Source organism: Poecilia mexicana, unplaced genomic scaffold (assembly GCF_051168715.1).
Source record: "Poecilia mexicana isolate PSO_F unplaced genomic scaffold, ASM5116871v1 scaffold_12, whole genome shotgun sequence".
Lineage (NCBI taxonomy): Eukaryota > Metazoa > Chordata > Actinopteri > Cyprinodontiformes > Poeciliidae > Poecilia > Poecilia mexicana.
Genome location: NW_028263381.1, coordinates 8,521,784 through 8,540,123, shown reverse-complemented (window position 1 = coordinate 8,540,123; position 18,340 = coordinate 8,521,784). Strand labels below are relative to the sequence as shown.

Here is an 18,340-nt window from a genome sequence, read left to right as displayed (position 1 = left end):
AACAACCCTAACTGTGGTACAAAACTCCCTTTAATAGCATATACACTTTTGTTTGAAAATACAAATTTTGGCCAACACTTCCGAAACAAGAGCTAATTTAAAAAAAAACAGAGTTTAACAAGGTCATGCAGAGATTATATTTAAGTAGCACTTGAAACTTTTCTAGTCATAGTGACCTATAAAACTAGGCCTGGGAATGAATTAGGACCATAGTCAGCGACGGATGAGGAACAGCACCAACATCCCTACAGACTCAGTTCCTCGTCAATATAAACCAGTTTGAAAGATATCAGGCTGTCCTCAAGTTTAATATTAAATATTAAAGTCAAATGTTCCTACGCCTTGAACAACTGTTCGCTTCGAAATGGGGCTCGATACTAGAAAAAGGTTTCTTCTGAAAACGTACGAAATGTGGCTTTTGGTGCATTTTATCTTTGCACAAGTCTGACGAAGGCCTGGACCAGTTGGATGATGGGTTCCTGGCCTTCGTGGCTCGCCTTCGATCCGGGTGTGGAGGGTTTGGACTGGAGGGAGGGGAGGATGCCACTGGCTGGGGACGATGGGGATCCCCTCCTGAAGTGGCGCGACAGGCTGGAGAGAAGGGTGCTCTAAAGTTGGAGGGGGGGAAATTTGTTATTTAGGTTTATCTTTTGAAGAAACTAACACTAATGAGAAAATGTAAAAGGGATTTAGATTACCCATCAATAAATGAAATATTCTGTTACAACTATAGGAGTGGTATCCTACAGCCACTAGGGGGCAGCAGCGAGTGGCTGTTGAATATTTCACAAACCAAGAATCATTAGAAGCAGTAGGCTGCCATCTAGTGGACGCAGGCTTACTATCAGATACAAAATTACCTATTTAGTATCTACAAAGCTAATTTCATGTGTTCTTTTCAAGTTAATATGTAAAGAGTTTAATATTAGTTTGATGGCAAGAAAAAAGTGGAATCTAGATATTATTAAAACGTTCGGAGATCAAAACCAGCATAAAATCTGCACGTTATCACAAGCGCAGCGTGAGAGCTGGAGCCCGATGGGCTTCGCGGCCAACAGGGTGGATGTCTCACCAGTTCAGAGCTGAGCTCCTGTTTGAGCCGCTGTTTGTCACGAGGAAGGATGGCTGGGTCTTTGAGACAGCGGACAGCCTGAGAGATCAGGACGTAGAAGCAGTTCTCCATGGTGAACATCAACAACGACCTGAGATCCAAAGAAAATGTCACAAAAAATGATGTGAATAAGAATCTGAATCGATTTTATTGCATGTTCATAAACTACAAAAAAAAAAAAACAAAAAAAAAAACTTTCACTTACTTCAGAGCTTGGATTTCCTCCAGTGAGGCCAGCGAGGCGATGCTCAGAGAGGCCGGCTCCTTCCTCTTCTCCATCTGAAAGTAAGCAGCACCAAGTCATCGTTTTTTAACTTTTGGTTGATTGACGCGGACCTTTGCGGCGTCCCGCAGCCCACCTCGCTCAGCATGCCCACGGCCACGTTGATGGTGGCCAGCAGGGTCCCGAATGACGGCGCCACATCCGGGTCGAACGCGGGAGTCGTGAAGCTGAGCACAAACAAGGTCCTGTACTCAGCCAGGTCCATGCACTGAGGAACAAGACGGCCACACTGTTAACATTTTATGCTCCTAGTAACATAGCTCAGCGTAAATAATCAAGAGTGGTCATTTTATTGTGAACTCTTTGAGGGAGTGACCTGGTCCAGCAGAATCTGGCAGCAATCTGGAGTGAAGTGTTGCAGGGTAGCCAGAGTTTTACTGAGGATCTTCAGCAGGCTGCACTGAACAGCCAACAGGGCCTTCTGCTCGGCCTCCTCTCTCTCTCCTCCTCCTGATGATGCTGCTGCCGCTGCTGATGCGTCTTTATTCAAGGCCTGAGGCGGCCGCTGCGCCCGGGTGCTGGCGGGCAACGCCTCACCATTCTTAGACTGAACAGGAAATGCACATTTAGTGATGAAACATCATCTTCATCTGATTTGAAGTAATAAAACCTCTCAGATCTTAACCTGCAGGTAATGGTGGAGCATCTTTTTGCTGTGGAGCAGGTAGGTGCACGTCTGGCACAAGTAACAAAGGTTTATCTACGGAGAGAACGACAAGAGAAATGGTGAATGAATTTTAAGAGTTTGCGGTTTTCGCTGAGGCTGCGATTCCCACCAGACTTGCCTGCACGTCTCTGAGCAGACTGGGGAGGTGGAACTGCCACTCCTTGCAGAAGCTGGAGAGCTGCAGCAGAAATCCCACGGTGTGATCTGCCTCGTCTAAACAGGACAGGCTCTGCACGGTGCGCACCGCGTTCAGACACTGAGCGGAGAGGAAACACAAGGCGGTGAACTTCCTGTGATCCAATCTCAACTACTTTAAGTCATTTAGAGGCAGCTGCGGCAGCAAAACTACAGCCGTGAGCCTTTTCAGGAAGATGTCGTAGCGACGACGAGCTAATCGACAGGCTCGTAAACGGACGACATGGACTAGAACGCTATCAGGGGTCCGACCTGCAATATGCGTTCCTGATGCACTCCGACGAAGTCCAGGGCTTCGTTGATGAAGTTGTAGCGAAGCGTCTTGAGGAGGCTCTCCATCAGAGACATGCAGAGGCGGTAAACGCCCGGCCAGCAGGCGGAGTCCTGCGACTTCCGAGAGAAACTCTGAGAAACACCAAACATCCGGTTATCAGAAAAATGATGCAACTCTGAAATCTGGGTTAATATCAGGTCTGTAGGGAAATCTGTGATTTAACCATAAAAAAATAAAAAAATAAAGTAAAATGAAATTGTGACACCATCACATCGTCCACGCTGAAATTTTCCAATACGATCTTTTACATAAAAGAATAAACATGAAAAGTTTCTCTGGCTGAAACTGCTTATTGTAGGGAGACTCACATTCTTCAAAATCCTGCCAAATTAATTAGACTGAATCTATACTTTTCCAGTTTGTTTAGAAATCGTCTACAATAACCACAAGCTGTTCCTTCAATGTAAAGTCTGCGTTTGTTTTTTTTTACCTGCGATGTGCCGTTTGAGGAAACCTCATACACGCTCAGCAGGGGCAGGCAGATGGTTTGGATGACGCCTGCTCCAGCAACAGCTGCTGCCCCCTAAAACAAAACATCAGACACCCCCTCGTTCCTTTAGATTACGATGGCGCAGAAACGAAGTGCTGAGGTGTAGAGATGGACTTGCGTGTACCTGGGGAGTGCGGGCCAGCGTCAGCAGCAGGTGGAGCGCGGCCTCGGTGAAAAACAGGTTGTGTTTGCAGCGCAGGCTGATCTCCACGGCGCTCAGCACCGACGGCAGGACTGGGACCCTCCTCATCACCAGCACCCAGTGCTCGCCGTCTTCATCGCTGCGACACAGCTCTTTGGCCAAGTGCAAGGCGAGGACGCACACCTGACCGAGCAGCGAAAGAGAAACAACGAGGCACGCTGAGCTGAAAAAATCTGAAGGTTGCTGGACGGAGAGAGCCGCTCTCGAACGCGACGCGCGTTTCTCTCGCTCACCCCGTCTCTCTGGTCCTTCTGCAGACCGCGGGGACAGTCCGTCTCCATGCTGTCCTCCTGCTCCAGCACATCTCCCGTCTGGCTCATGTGCCGGGTGTTGTCGATGAGCGCCAGCGCCTCGTCCTTCACCGTCTCGCATACGGAGAGCAACAGCTGGGGCAGCTGGGAAATATCTCCGCCTGGTTGACCGATCATGCAGATGTCAGCCACTGAGGAACGTTTGACTCAAGTGCAGACAAGAGAAGAGGGACAGTTTTGTACCGTTGAGACCCTGAATCTGAAGCACAGAGATGAGCGCAGAGAAGATTTTGGCTTTGGTCCGGTCCATCATCTGCTGGTCGGCCTGCAGGACGCTCTCCAGGATGAGGGCGAGGGGCGAGAGGATGTCAGGAGCCGCTGCCACCACACTGCGCACGGAGAGAGGAGTTAGAGCATCTAATCATGAAACTATTTAAGCAGAATATTTCACCTACAGGTACAAGAACCTAACTTGCCACAAATGTTCCTACGGGGGTTGCTTTTGTGATTGAAAAATTCAAGATGGCAACCAAAAAAAAAAAAAAAAATTTATTCCACTAAATGCCAACTTTCTATGTCAAATAATTTTCAAATCATAAATTTTTAAACAGAAAAATTAACTTAATGCTAAAAACACAGAGAAAAAAAATTGTAAAAGCCAACGCTAAGCACAAAAAAATTTACTTAAGCCAATGCTAAACATTATAAAAAATTGCAGAAGCTAATGCTAACCGCTAAATAAATTTTAAAAAAATGTCGGCAACAAGCACTGAACCTAACACCAACTGTCTCCAAGTCTGAGTCACAGATTTCAGTCCCCTTCCAGGTGACCACTACATATTACTACTTTAAAGTTGTAAGAACAGGATGAGCAAAATCCAAAACGCATTATATGACATAAAGTCGATCCAAATCCTGAAAATGGCAAACATTTTACTGTAACAACTGTTTTAAAAGGCTCAAAAACGGCAGCCATCTTCTAAGAAGCCATCCTGAAATTCAGGTGGCTAATGGGGAATATGAAAGACATACGACCTGAGGCTAATTTTGACGCTTGTCTTCACATTTGAAAGATTTGTTACAGTAAGACGCAGCACTAGGTAGAAGATGTCAAACACACCTCCTCCACTGTTTCAGGAGGATAAGCAGGAGCGTAGCCATCATGGATCCCAGACGAAGACAAGGCACCGATGTGGGTGTGGTGAGCTGCAAATCAGGAGAGGGAAAATTAGAACTGGATTAAAATTAAAAAAAAAAAAAAATTTAAAAAAGAGTTTCAAGTCACAGCTTACAGCAGCTTTAGTCCCATCTAGAACATCCATAAACAGCTTCAGTTTGGTCGAATCCTCTGTCAGATGCATCACGTCCGCCTGAAAGCATCAGAGCAGGACGACTCAGATTTTATGTTTCTCTACAAACTATCCAAACAAAACGGATTTCACCAACCAATTTACAGAGAAAAATTAAATAAAACATCAGTATTAATGTAACACACATGGGTGGTGGAAAGAATCAGCAGCATCCGCCACGCAGAAATCAGCATCTGTGTCTCCGGGAAGCAGCAGATGCCCTCCTCCTCCGTCTCTGCCACGTGACACACCAACGACTTCACATACTGGGACCAGTAGTCGTAGCGCCGCGCGTTGGAGAACTTTTGAAGCCCATCCTTCAGAGACTGCTCCAAAGAACCACTGTAACATCACACACACACACACACACACACACACACACACACACACAGAGCGTTTTTACACTGCAAAAGGACAAAATACTACCAAGTATTTTTGGTCAAGTTTCTAGGGCAAATTATTATAGTGCACTTGAAATAAGTTACTTGCAAGTAACTTTTCAGCAAAACATAGGAGCTTGTTTCAAGTCAATAATTTCTTAATTTTGATGGAAAAGTACTAGTTCCACTTGCAGATTATTTCACTTATAACATGGGAAAAGTGTCTTGTTATAAGTAAAATAATCTGCTGGTAGAACTGGTACTTTTTAAAAAAAATCGATATTAAGGAATCGGTTCTTTAAACAAGCTCCTGTATTTTGCTGAAAAGTCACTTTTAAGTGACTTATTTCAAATGCACTAAAATAATTTGCCCCAGAAACTCGACCAAAAACACTTGGTGGTATTTTGTGTTTTTACAGTGCAGGATTGATCATTTGATTGGTGTTGGCACAGATTCAGGTCGACCAGCTGACCTGACGACGTAGTAAATCTCCAGACCGATGATCTTCATGACGAATGCGCAGGCCTCCAGGACGCATGGCTGTGGATAAATCAAACAAGTCGGGTAGTTATGAAGTAGTTGGTTCAGAAAAGTGAAAACTGGAAGCGATTTGTTTATTTAACAAGGACCTCTGTGGTGTCCGACGGCGGGGTGAGAGTTCCAAAAAGAGGCGTCGTCAAATTCTCCCAAAATCTTTCCCTGCACAAAAAAAAAAAACACAAAGCACCATGAGATTGTTCTACAACACACCCTCACAGTAAAATCAGGTTTATTTTAGCTGCGTGTTCTCACTTTGTGCGGAGGACGGAGATGGCGCTGTCTCTGCGGTCCTGCCACAGCGCCAGGAGGAAAGCCAGCGCTGCGCGGTGGAGCAGCGGAGGACACCAGTACTTCCCCTGCTGCTTGGAGTCGATCAGCTCCAGCACCACGTGGAGGCAGCTCCACTCGCCCACCAGAAACTCCTGCAGGTCCGACACAGAAACGTTTTCAATCTAGATGCTCAGCTGCTAAAAAACCCCCCAACCAAAAAAAAAAAAAAAGGAGTTAAGCCAGGGTTTCGTACCTTTGACCCCTCATTTCCGTCTTTGACCTCCAGGTTGAGGAAGAGTTCGATGAGGCCGGGCTGCGTTTCCACGGCCACCGTGAGGAACTCCAGGATCATCACCTTGATCCTCATGTCCTCCGTTTTGCTCTGCAGCCGAGCGAGGAAGGCGTCCCTGATGGCGGCCGCGTCGTTGCCGAGGCAGGCGTACACCGACATGGGGGCCACCTGCGGAGGAAACCAGTTCCTTAGCGACATCATCTGGTGATAAGTCGATGAAAGGCCCGAGGAGGTCTCACCGTGGCGAGCCTTTTCAGCAGCTGGATGGCGAGGCGGGGCAGAGCTGGATCGTGTTTGTGGTAAATGTATTTGGCGAGGACGACGACGAGGTTGCTGCCGTGACCGCCGTGCTGCGTCAGCGCCTGCTCCAGCGGGGACACGACGTCGGACGGTGGCTTCAGGCGGATCACGTTGTTTGTGACGGAGAAAGCCAGTTTGACCGTCTGGATCAGGATCTGACCTGGACCCTCAGAGCCACAGCTGCAAGAGGACACAAGATTAGTCACCAGTTTAGGGGACAAAACGGCAAACAAGCACAAAATAAAAAATGAAAAAAAAAAGGTGGATTATTAGAATGAACATAATGAATTGTTCACCTGCTGGGCTGAGCAGCTAGGACAATGTCTATGGTGTCCACTCCGACGGCCATGATGTTGACGACGGCCTGGCCAGCCTCAGTGTTGGCCAAGCTGTAGATGCAAAGGGACTGCAGGGTGGGAGTGCTGCATGTCAGAGAACAAAAAACAAATAAATCAGCTAAATTATCTCTAAATTAGCGCACATCTTATCAAAGTATTTAATATTGGCAAAAAAATAACAGAATTTTGGATGACCACACCATGTGCAAACTAGGGCTGGTTGATATGGTGTAAGAATAAAATCTCTGATTCTTCATTTCAGATCTCGTTTTTATCTGTTTTGCTCACTTTCCACTTCCTTTTGGGAGAAAACATTTTCAAAAAGTAGCTTTTAATTAAATCGTCCCTTCTGTGAGTTTTACGATGGCATGCCAGGGCCAGGTTATGACAATTTCTGTTCAATTACAAGAATATAGTCATAGTATTAACAGAAAAGAGAAAAAATTTAGTTACGAGAAAAACAGCTTTAACGAGGAAAAAAGTAGCCAGGATCTGATGTGAGCAGCTCAGTTCTGGTGTTGTTTTGCATCAAAGTTCTGCTTCAGATAATAATGTGATGCTAAAAACTTATACCAAAGCATAACTTTATAACTTTACAAGATGCTCAACATTCCTCATTTTAATTTGTTATTTTTTGTGTTGGATTACTCATATAATTATAACTTTATTCTGCTATTATCACATTCTACTCGTAATGTTTAAAAAATAAATCTTAGCGTGACCCTAATACTCCATCATAGAGTTGACCTGAATTCAAAGTCCAAATAAATCAAAGCTGTAAAACTCGCTTGTCAAACAAAACTGTGGGTTCTGAGCATGCTGACATCACTCTGAACTGCGGAAACCCGAAGAGTCGATTGGTGGAAAAATAATCCCTACTTTCCAAAAATGTAATCTTCAAAAACTAAAAATGTAAAAAAAAAAAAAAAAAAAAAAAAAAAAATTATATATATATTTCTTTCACTCTAGTGCAAACTCTGATATATTCCTAAATCCAAGCGACTGTATGGGCCGGCTCTCTGAATCACCAGAAAGCTGCGATGGTATTTCTGAACTCCATCCGTACCTGCCCTGGTCCTCTCCTTCTGGGCTCAGGTTGAGAATGGCGTGTATCAACTCCAAAATATAGCAGCCTGTAGAGACGCACGCAAGTCAACTTTTACTCTGGTTCCTCCGTTGCTCTTCCAGAGCGATGTCAGGGAAAACAGGAAGGCTCACCTATTCTCTCTCTGACTCCATTGGTGTTGTAGCGCCACTTATGGTACGTCGGCAGCATCTCCTTTAGCACCAGCAGCACACAGGGAATCAGGCCTTTGCTCTGGGTGCTTCCAAGCTGCCCCTGAAGGAGATAAAAGTGATGCGATGCATTACTGAAAACCAGAACTAAGACTCGGATATGATGCTTTAAAAAAATAAATAAATGTTTACCTTCACCAAGGTTGTAATGAGACGAAGGAAGGCGATTGTTACAGCGTACTCTCCTCTGGGTTGCTCAATCTGCACCAGCAGGTTGCCGTAGTTACCTGCCTTCATCCCCTCAGCACTAAAACAAGAGAAATATTAGTCTGATATTTTACAGATTCATCAGAATTCAATCTGGTTTGTTAGGGGTGGGGTTACCTGATACACTGGGCCATGTTGGTCAGAGGGTTGGAGGCGAAGGGGAGGAAGCCAGTGTGATGCAGACTGGACCACACCTGAGAGGAAATGAATTCAATTCAGAAATACTTTATTGGTCCCAAAAAGGGAAATTAAATAATTAATTCAGTTTCTTCAAATAGTTACTGTAGGTAGTAGTAAAGATCTCTCTGTAGCAGTCTGTATTACAGTGAATCTCAAGAAGTCTCTGACTGAAGATACTCTGTCATACACTTCTTCCACAATGCATTCACTTTTCAAGCATTTTCAAGGTACATTTTCAAACTTTTCCAGCACCACACTTAGCAATAAAAACAGTACAAATAAACTAAAAAAAAAAAAAAAAAAGACATTTCAATTCACTATTTTATATGATTTATTACTGTTATTAATAGTATATCATAACAGTATTCTACATTCTGGGATAAAGTGAACTAAAACATAACAAAATTGTATGTTTTGAAATGTCTTTCATGTTAAATTAAATGCTTTAAACACAAGAAAGTTACAAAAAACATCTCTAAAAGCTGTTCTCGCTACACTTTCTGGTATTTAGCAAATAGAAATAATGTTGGTAATTTTAACTGACTTAAAACAAGAGAAGTTTGGTTTGATTTAACTTCAAAACTGTCAAAAAAAATATGTGTCATTATTAGGTCTTATTAATGAAATGATCTGGTTTAAACTGTAAATAACATTCAACCAAATTTAGGCCTTTAATCAAACTCTAGATTGCACTTTATTATAAAACTGTGTGGTTTGGAATATGAAGGATTTTCAAGGACTATATACAGTTATCAAGCAATTCCCAAACTTTGAACACACCTAATTGAAACTGAAGCATTTTCAAGGATTTCAAGCCCCTTTAAAAACCCTGATGAAGGCAAGAAAATGAGAGACGAACGACCCAAACCTCCCTGCTTCAATCATACACACCTTCCCCGGCATCCTGGCAGCCAGCACAGAGAGACAGTTCACACAGGAGGCGATCACGTCCACCGGAGGGTTGATCACCGAAGTCAACCTGATAAACAAGACAGGTGCAAGATCAAGACTGTATAAAAAAAAAAAAAAAATAATAACCTACAAGTTTCGAGAAGTTTGTCTGACGTTTGATTACCTCTGCAGCAACATGTAGATGCGTGAGGTGAGAGGCAACAAGCAGTCAGACACGGTCCAGTCGGTGCTGATGATCTTATGGACCAGATCCAGGATGGGCTTCACGCGCGCACAGTGAGCCAGGACGTCTAGCGCAAACAGGTTTACAGTGCTGAATTAATTAGACGACTGCAACACACATTCCAGAACTTGTTTTTACGTAATGAACTGTTTAGTTTGAATAAACTATTAAAACCGTTAGATGACAAAATGCTGTGAACGACTCCAAAACAGCAAAAAGCTGACAAACTTTGGTTAACATGCAAGATTGTTTAAATTCTAGCAAAATGCAGCAAGCAAATCTGGATTTCAGTTTTGACTTTAAATAAGTAAGTGGTCAGTAAAGTAAGTTTAATTTTATTTTTGTTTTTTTCCCCCCAGGAAATTTTAAGGCTGCATTTAAGCAAAAAGGCATCGAGTCCTTAGTTGGACATATTTTTCAGTAGGCTTATATTTCTGCATTAAACATTTTTTTATGTTTGTATTGGGTATTTTCACTGAAATATACCATGTTGTGTATGTGAGATAACTATATAAAACACATTTCATTTCTTTTAATTATATTTCAATACATTATGGTGCATCAGTTACTCACAAAAATGAACTGGAAATGAAACTAAATCCACTGAAGTCCAAAGGCAAAATTTAAAAGATATGTAGAAAACCTGGTGAGCTTCTGATCACAGCCGCTTTAAAAAATTATAAATATACACATAAAAAATTGGAATAGCTTAAAACCTCTCTAAAGTACTTAAGAATGAGGAATTAAAAACTAATTTGTTGAAGGGTTCTTTGATTTGAAGTTTTTACGTGTAATTTCAGTGTAAAAAAAAATGTTTTATTTGTCATCATTGGCAATTCTCTATTTATACCTAAAGTTTCTTAAGTTGACCGGAGCAGGACAAAAAAATAAAAAATAACAAAAGTTATTTTGTTAAGAGGCTTCAAGGCGTTTCCACTTAGGAATGCTTTGGTTGATGTCAAAGTGACACTTTTGGCTGCTTTAATATTCTTGAGCCCACACTAGGAATCTTAAACACAGACTAAAAGCATCATGGCTGAGTGTTTACTGTGCTTCCAGCCTGTCTGACGTACCTGCAGTGGAGACGACGTGCAGCAGCATCTCCACCTCGCAGGTGAACAGAGTCCAGGCACTGTAAGAGTAGTCCCACCTCACCATGTAGCCCAGTTCCCCTGCAATCATCACCTGGCCCAGCGCTCCCTGGGGCATCCACAGGTTAGCCTGTCCTGAACCTAAAGAAAGATGATGGGATGAAGATGCGTTTATTTATAAACTATAAATAAGGTTAAACATCTCTGTATAAATGTGAACCGACACAAACCCAGAGGGTAGAGGAGTTTTGGCGCCTGTCTCCTCCACAACGTCTCATCGTCCTTAGAAATGATATCAATGGGTTTGTGCTTGTAAACTTGTGTGAAGAAAGACATCTTGTCCAAGAAGTTATACACCTGCCAAACACGAGCACAAACACTGAGGCGTCTGCACAAAGAGAGGCTGTACATCTGGTCAGGGAGGCATTTTACCTTCTTTACAGTCGACTTGTTTGACACGAGCGCGGTCAGCAGCTGCAGCAGAGGTCCGATCTTGTGAGGGAACATCCCAGCTGCACTGTCCAGGATCATCCCTAGTCCCCTGTTTGGCTTCTAGATTCAAATTTAGACAAACATGACGGATTAACAGCAAGAAATACACGGGTAGCTTTATTTTATTTCTCTTCCTTTGGCATTTTGTCTCACCATTTCCCAAAAGACTTCAGCTAAACTGGGAGCGGAGAGGACCTCGCAGGCAGCATCGATCAGGTGAGAGCCCTCCACACCGTTGGCCTGCAGGAGATTACAAGAGAGCCGGTTACCGACACACATGTAGATTTCTCTAAAACACATCAACGCCAGGCAGAACCTGTAAGCTCTCTTCTTCAAACGACGTGATCACGAACGACAGCAGGCCGTAAATACACATCTTGGCTGTGCTTGCTGTACACTGGAAAGGCAGAATCAAAAAGATGACTTAGAAAATTAAGTTACCTACACAAATGGCAACAACAAAAAATGCTGAACTGTTTTTGCATGTTTTTTTTTTATCCTCTTGTGATGCATAATTTTTGCCGTCTTACATTATTTCCTGAGACTCCGAGCCCCTTCAGCATCGATGAAAGGTACTGGAAGACCCCCAGCTGCAGCGCCGTGTTGCCTATCCTCCGGATCACAGGATTGGACTCGTCAGGTCTGAGGGTGTGTCTCAACAGGACCCAGGCCAGCAGAACAGGGCCGTGATGAGGGATGTCCCCAAAAGTCAACAGCAGCTGATCCATCTCCTGGAGAAAAAAAGAAAAAATACAGATATCACAAAAATAAATTAAGAAAACTTCTCTATAAATTCACTCCAGGGTTTCCCCCAGTGTATTATAGGCCTGGCGGCCCGCCATGCTTTACTAGCACCACCACCAGGCTAAGCCTTTATTGTTTTTGGGGGGTTTTTAAAGGAAAATAAAATGGGGGGAAAAAATTGCGTTTTTTTTTTGTTTTTTTTTAAGCCGGATTGCTGGCGTCTCCGTTACTCTGAACGTTTCACTATCGAGCAGATTTATTCCTAAAAGATATGGTTATAGGAGATATCTTTATAGTTTATGCATTTAGAGCATGAACTGATAAATCACCGCTGGCGCTTCTGTGCATTGCCTCGCGCGCTGTAGCAGCTGGATGTCTAAAGTTTACCTCAGCGCGGACCGCGCGCACCTCCTTTCAGTTGAACTGGACACAGGCTGACCTGTATGGATATTTACATCAACCCCCAGTGAGGATATGAGAAGTTATTGATTACTGTAAGAGTTTAAACACCACCGCGTTAGCTCTAGTTGCGCAGCTCTACTTGAACCACAGGAATAACTTGTCGCGCTTTCAGAGGTGCTTTGAGTGAGCGGTGAGAATTTGTGAACAAATCATTATGCGGCGTTTACATCTCAACATGCTGCCCAACGTTTGGCCCTATCTTCCCTGTAAAGTTTATGTATGCGTTACCGCTTGGCCGGTGCGTTAGTGGTTAACGAACCAGCTCTAATCACTCATAGTGCAGGTTTAACCCGGTGAGGAGCTTTCGCGCTCCCCTCGCAGTCACGCATCTCGCTGATTTTATATTATTTTATTATTATTACTAGTATTATTTTTCGGGTTACACTAAGCACCAAGCCAGATCAAATGCTTTGTCCACATATAGTCAGACAGAATTAATGTCCGCGGCCACCAGACATCTGAAAAACTCGTCCAGAAACTCGACCAACCAAAATAGTTTCTGTGTCTCCTTGTTAAAAACTCAACAGACACGAAATGGAAGAGCTACTAAAGCCACATTAGCAGCATTGAATTCAATCTCCCGTTTGTTGCGCATCTCTGCGCAGTGCAGCGGATTTAACTCATCATGCAGGGCCGGTCCAAGGTTGATGAGGCCTGGAGCAGAATCTGACTTATAGGGGCCCCTTTTGTTGCTAAATCATCAACACCTCTAACAGGTTCTGTGTTAGATTTAGTGAAATCTAGGACAGGGAGAGTAGTTTAATTGGCAAACCTAAAAAGAAATAAATTATAATTGCAGTTTACTAATTTGTATTTGTGAACAAACAGAGCTCAAACTCAAAGATTAAACTCACAGCATCAGATTGTAGCTGTGGTAACAAACCAATCTGACTATAAATATTGTTCTTTGAACTTTTACAAAGTAAACATTCCAGCTCCTTAAAATCTATAAATGTTAAATAATTTAAAATCTTGTAATTTATATATGCTGAAACCATTATGTCAAATTTAGCACCGTTGATCATCCCAATAAACAAATGCTACATTTATATATCTGTGGTCTGTGTTAAAATATTAGCATATTAGCTCAGCAGCTGCTGACTTAATTTGGATTTAACAGAAGTGGAAATAATTGATATTCATTTTAATTGTATTTTTTGATTTGTTGTTTTTAAGACTAGTTGTGGGCTTATATAGCAGTTCACTGACAATGTTTTCCCAAAGCATATGATTACCCAGTAATATTTTTACTTTTTCTGTCTACTTAATATCTTTTAATACAAAAACACGGTGGAGCACCAGGCTTAGCAAGTTTTCTGGGGGAAACCCTGCACTCTGCTCTTATCGTGGGAAAAAAAAGAAAACCGGTGATCTCTTTTTCAATTAAAGGTTCGTGTCAAACCTTAATGACGTCAGGAGCCCCGGAAAACTGGTGCTGCTCTGTGCAATCCTCCAGAGCGCACTTGTGCAGAAAGTCCATGTCCATTCCCTCCACCAGGATGAGAGAGCTCAGGTATCTGCCAGCCGGAGAAACACAACAAATCAATTAAAACTATATCGAAAAGAACAATTAGAAAACTAATCATGAAAATAAATGGCTTTTATTGATGTGGAGATTCCAAGTAGAAGTAGTTGTGCAGAAAACAAATAGATAAAATCAGATCATGTCGTGCGTTTTTGTTTTAGATGTTTACATTTCATGAAATTGCATAAAACTGATCAATATCATATCAGCCAATGCTGACTCTGTCGACCTACCCGATTCTGTCAACCAGTGCATCCATGCTCTTGTCGACCAGGTGTCTGTTGGTCTGCCGCAAGCCAAAGCCTTGTTCTTTAAACATTTTGGTGAAGTTCAGAAGGTCAGACGGGCTCATCTCAAAGTAGGCGTAGTACAGGAAGATGATCTCCAGCAGCAGAGACTGCTCTCTCAAACACTGCATGAACCACCGGGAGACCTGCCGCTCGGTCTGAACAAAAACACAAACAACCACGACCGGTACTTATGAAAAGAGTCTGTCCCAGTGTCGTTGTGCGTTTTCCACATACAACGTGTTGCAAGTATTCATGCCACAAACGTTTTAAATACAAGATTTCAATCCCAAACGTTGTTGCATTTTGTTGGGATTTTGTGCAACTTCACTGCAAAAACACAATCTTATCAAGTGTTTTTGGTCTGGTTTCTAGTGCAAATATCTTAGTATGCTTGAAATAAGACAAAACTAACTCACAAGCACTTTTTTCAGCAAGGCATAGGAGCTTGTTTTAAGTCAATTATTTACTTAAAACAAGGTGTATCTTGCTGAAAAGTTGCTTTTAGTTAGTTTTGTCTTACTACCAGTGTACTAAGACATTCGGACTAGAAAATAGACCAGAAAATACTGCTGGTCTAACTATTTCACAATCACTAACTACTTTGTGTTGGCTTGCCAGACGAAAACAAAAGAGCTGTGAAACACCCTTACCATGAGGTTGCCGTGGGTTTCCCATGTCGGTGCTTCGGCCTTGAAGAGATTCTCAAACTGTAACTGATAGCTGCTCACCAGGTCTTTCTCCAGTTTATTGACACAGTTACTGTACTCGGTCTACACACACACAACAAACACACAACAAACACCTGAAGTTGAATAAGAGAACCCACAACCTTTGTCATCAAGAAATGAACGATCAAATATGCTTGTGACCTCTCACCCGATAGGGATGACGTTCATCCTGAAAGTACGTGAGCAGCAGCAGGACACATCTAAGCAGACACATCCGCTCCTCGTAATAGTAATCAGCTATCTGTGGGAACAATTACAGAACCAGTCGGATTTCAAAACTGCCATCAGGAAAGTTGCAATTAAGCTGCAGACTTGTAGACTCACCTTTAGAAGAAGTCCCTGGCTTTGTCGCTCATCCTTTAGAACAACCTGTAGACACAAACTTTTTTTAGACATCACCACTAATGCAGTAGTTCTTCTTTATGTCATGTGATAAAAAAAAAAAGCTGATGGAGACCAAAACAATAATACTTTTAAGGAATCTTGGGTTCCTCTGTAGTCCTCTTGGAGATAGCATTGTAAAAGCTGCACACTCTGCTGCTCGTCCAGATTCTGTGAGATTTATGAACACACGTCTTAGCACGCACACTGAAAGCTGACATGTGTGCGTTTACTCAAAGAAAACTCTAAATTCGTACCAATAATTTACTGATCCTAAAGCCAAAGTCCTTCAGAGGTTGCACCACATCTTTGTTCTCCTTCACTTTCCCAGCAGAGGATGAGCTACAGCAGAAGAAGCTGACAATTACTCTTTCTGTGAATAATAACTGAATGAATGTGACGTGAAAATACCTCGCTGTATCTACCTGGGTGGCTTGTAGTAACCAAGTCCTTGATGCAGTCTGTCCCAGTGTCTGTCAAGTTCTCCCTCGATCTGAGCCTGCGACCATCCAAAACAAATGTGTGTTTGTTTGTTTTTTATTTGGTGTACACGTTACCAGAAATAAAACTGATAAATGCTCAGCAAGGTCCCAAAAGTACAGAGGAGGCATACCGGCTCTCTCAACGCAGATCTCCCCAGCAAAATCGTCCATAACTCTCGACAGCTCCTGAAAAAAAAAAGTGAAAGTGGTGTATTTAGGCAAAGCGATGCAGAATGCGGTGTTAATGCATTATCAGCAGCACTGACCTGTTTTCAGTTTTTATGCTCTAAACATTTTAAGGATTTTAACAAATGAGCTCTAACAGCTCAGTTGGTCACCGCTTTGAGAATAAGTTTGTATTAGAGCTACACATTATATCAAATTGGATTGTGTTTACAAGATTGTAATCACAAAAAAATCCTTAGACGCTCTATGTGGCAGGAAATGCATGCAAATTCTGCCTGTAAAAAAACATATTAGTTTTTTTGGATAGACTTTTTTGTTTCAAATGACTGGTTCTAACATTCTTAACAACATGCTGAAATTAAATTAAACTGATACCAAAATGACATTAAAATAAGTAATGGAGACATGCAATATAATAAATATTGTTGATTATATAATCACAATCATTGTAATCAGTTACTTGTCACCCACAGCATTCTCTTACAAATGTAATAAACCATTTCAATTGCGCCGTAAGTACCTGGTTCTTACAAATTTTATATTTAAAAATGATTTCCTTTTCCAAACTCAATTTTACCACATTTACAATATAAGTATAAGACTCATTTTGCAGAGCAAATATTTCTACACTGCTTAACATTTAAATATATCCACAAATAACATGGAAACAGACATTTGTTCTTCAAAGGGTTCTTGGTCTAAATAACACAGGCTTCATCTCTGCCATTATCCCTAAATAAGATCTATCCATAAAACCTCATGGTGTCTGTGCACAGATACATAAATGGTTTTCAGTTAGTAAGTAAATAGATCAATCTATCCATACTGACATTTATGTCATGATAACTCAAAACCTTTAAATAAAATGCAGTTGGAAAAAACTATATTTCATAATTCCAAATATTTATTATTCAGACAAACAGGACATGAAATAGCCTGACAACATTTTGTTCAATTTCACTTTTCCATATATTCTTTTAAAACAGGAAAAATACTAATAAATTGCAAATTGCTGAAGACAAAATAGAAACCAAGGATGGAACTTTGAAATGGCCTTTTCATCATCCTGTTTAGCACGCTCATTACAAGTATAGCTATTAAAGTCTACTCCACATATGTACAAAAATAAATCTGCTATCGTTTTGATCTGGCATCATTAAGCCTAAAAAGGTTCTTTTAGATCAAACTAATAAATTGTGACAGTTAAAAGATTGAATATTGAATTCAGTTCTCAGATCGATCTTCAAGCTGTAAAACTCTATACATTATTTTACACTTAACTAACTTAAGCTAACTTCGTTGTCATATCTCGATCAACAGTTCCGTTACTTTGTCCATTATCACATAACTTTATTTAATCCCTGACGAGTAGAGAAAGTTGTTGAAGATAATTCAGAGATAGTTTAATTTAAAATAACGTATTTGTCATTTAAAATAACGAGTAATTTAAATAGCTAACGTTTGTAGTTTTTGTTGACATGCAACAAAAACTCCAGCGCGGCTTTTCGCCGCGCTGGAGAAAAGCCTTTCAAACGTTAGCAGCAGTTGCTAAGCTAACTAAGCGTGGCGCTAACTGTTAAAAAGACGAACATTCAAACGCGTCGGTTACCTTGAATTAAAAATTGAAGCTATATTTATACATGTTTACTCTCCAGTAGGTTTTGTTAAGTCTTCAGACCTTATTAATGTTAAATGAAGAATGTGTGGCTGTTACTACCTGACGCTGATCTCTGATTCCGCCATCTTCGCCTCGGCCCTGTGATTGGTCGGTGAGAGCTGGCCCGTCACATCAGATTCTTCTTCTGGAGCTAGTGTTAAAGGTCAAAATTGCTCTACTGCCACCTTCTGGGAGGAAATTGTTAGGTCAAGTAAAGTCTCCCCGTGGTCTTTCGCACGATTTCATGATATGAACTCAGTAATAAAACACGATTCTCACCTGTTTACCGAGAGCTTTCAACAAAATCAATATTACATCTTAATTTCAAGATCCTGGGTTACTTTGCAGCCGTATAATCTATTTTAGAAAGTTATATACCTTTTGAATAAAGACACATTTTATTTTTTACTAAAATCTATTTTCAAAGTTGGAAAATATTATAAACATAAAAGAACAATAAATCATGTATGTTAATAGCACT

The 18,340-nt window shown here is 41.6% G+C and overlaps 1 protein-coding gene across 1 annotated transcript; it reads right to left on the bottom strand.

Annotated features, from left to right (window-relative positions):
- Positions 1-12: 12 nt before the first annotated feature.
- Positions 13-17,987, bottom strand: nup188 (nucleoporin 188). The gene is made up of 43 exons (XM_014997164.2): positions 17,920-17,987; positions 16,148-16,202; positions 15,960-16,033; positions 15,792-15,876; positions 15,625-15,705; positions 15,478-15,522; positions 15,302-15,394; positions 15,076-15,195; positions 14,369-14,580; positions 14,013-14,127; positions 11,935-12,135; positions 11,721-11,801; positions 11,558-11,644; positions 11,345-11,464; positions 11,143-11,269; positions 10,895-11,053; positions 9,762-9,888; positions 9,578-9,665; positions 8,624-8,700; positions 8,432-8,546; positions 8,222-8,342; positions 8,070-8,136; positions 6,962-7,087; positions 6,605-6,845; positions 6,327-6,533; positions 6,056-6,225; positions 5,893-5,962; positions 5,736-5,803; positions 5,029-5,224; positions 4,826-4,903; positions 4,654-4,739; positions 3,777-3,922; positions 3,516-3,694; positions 3,205-3,405; positions 3,021-3,113; positions 2,509-2,661; positions 2,180-2,317; positions 2,020-2,094; positions 1,711-1,941; positions 1,471-1,602; positions 1,317-1,390; positions 1,073-1,202; positions 13-608 (listed from the first exon to the last, which is right to left on the bottom strand). The coding sequence occupies exons 1-43, from the start codon at positions 17,943-17,945 to the stop codon at positions 429-431; spliced, it is 5,250 nt and encodes a 1,749-aa protein (XP_014852650.2). The 5' UTR covers positions 17,946-17,987; the 3' UTR covers positions 13-428.
- Positions 17,988-18,340: the final 353 nt, after the last annotated feature.

Bases quoted from the DNA above. Each gene is read 5' to 3' on its own strand.
- nup188 (XM_014997164.2), bottom strand. From the start codon at position 17,945: ATGGCGGAATCAGAGATCAGCGTCAG. The intron at 11,270-11,344 runs GTAAAATGCCTC...CGTGTTTGGCAG, and splicing joins ACAAGTCGACTGTAAAGAAG to GTGTATAACTTCTTGGACAA. The intron at 2,095-2,179 runs GCAAGTCTGGTG...TTCTCTCCGTAG, and splicing joins GTCTGCTCAGAGACGTGCAG to ATAAACCTTTGTTACTTGTG.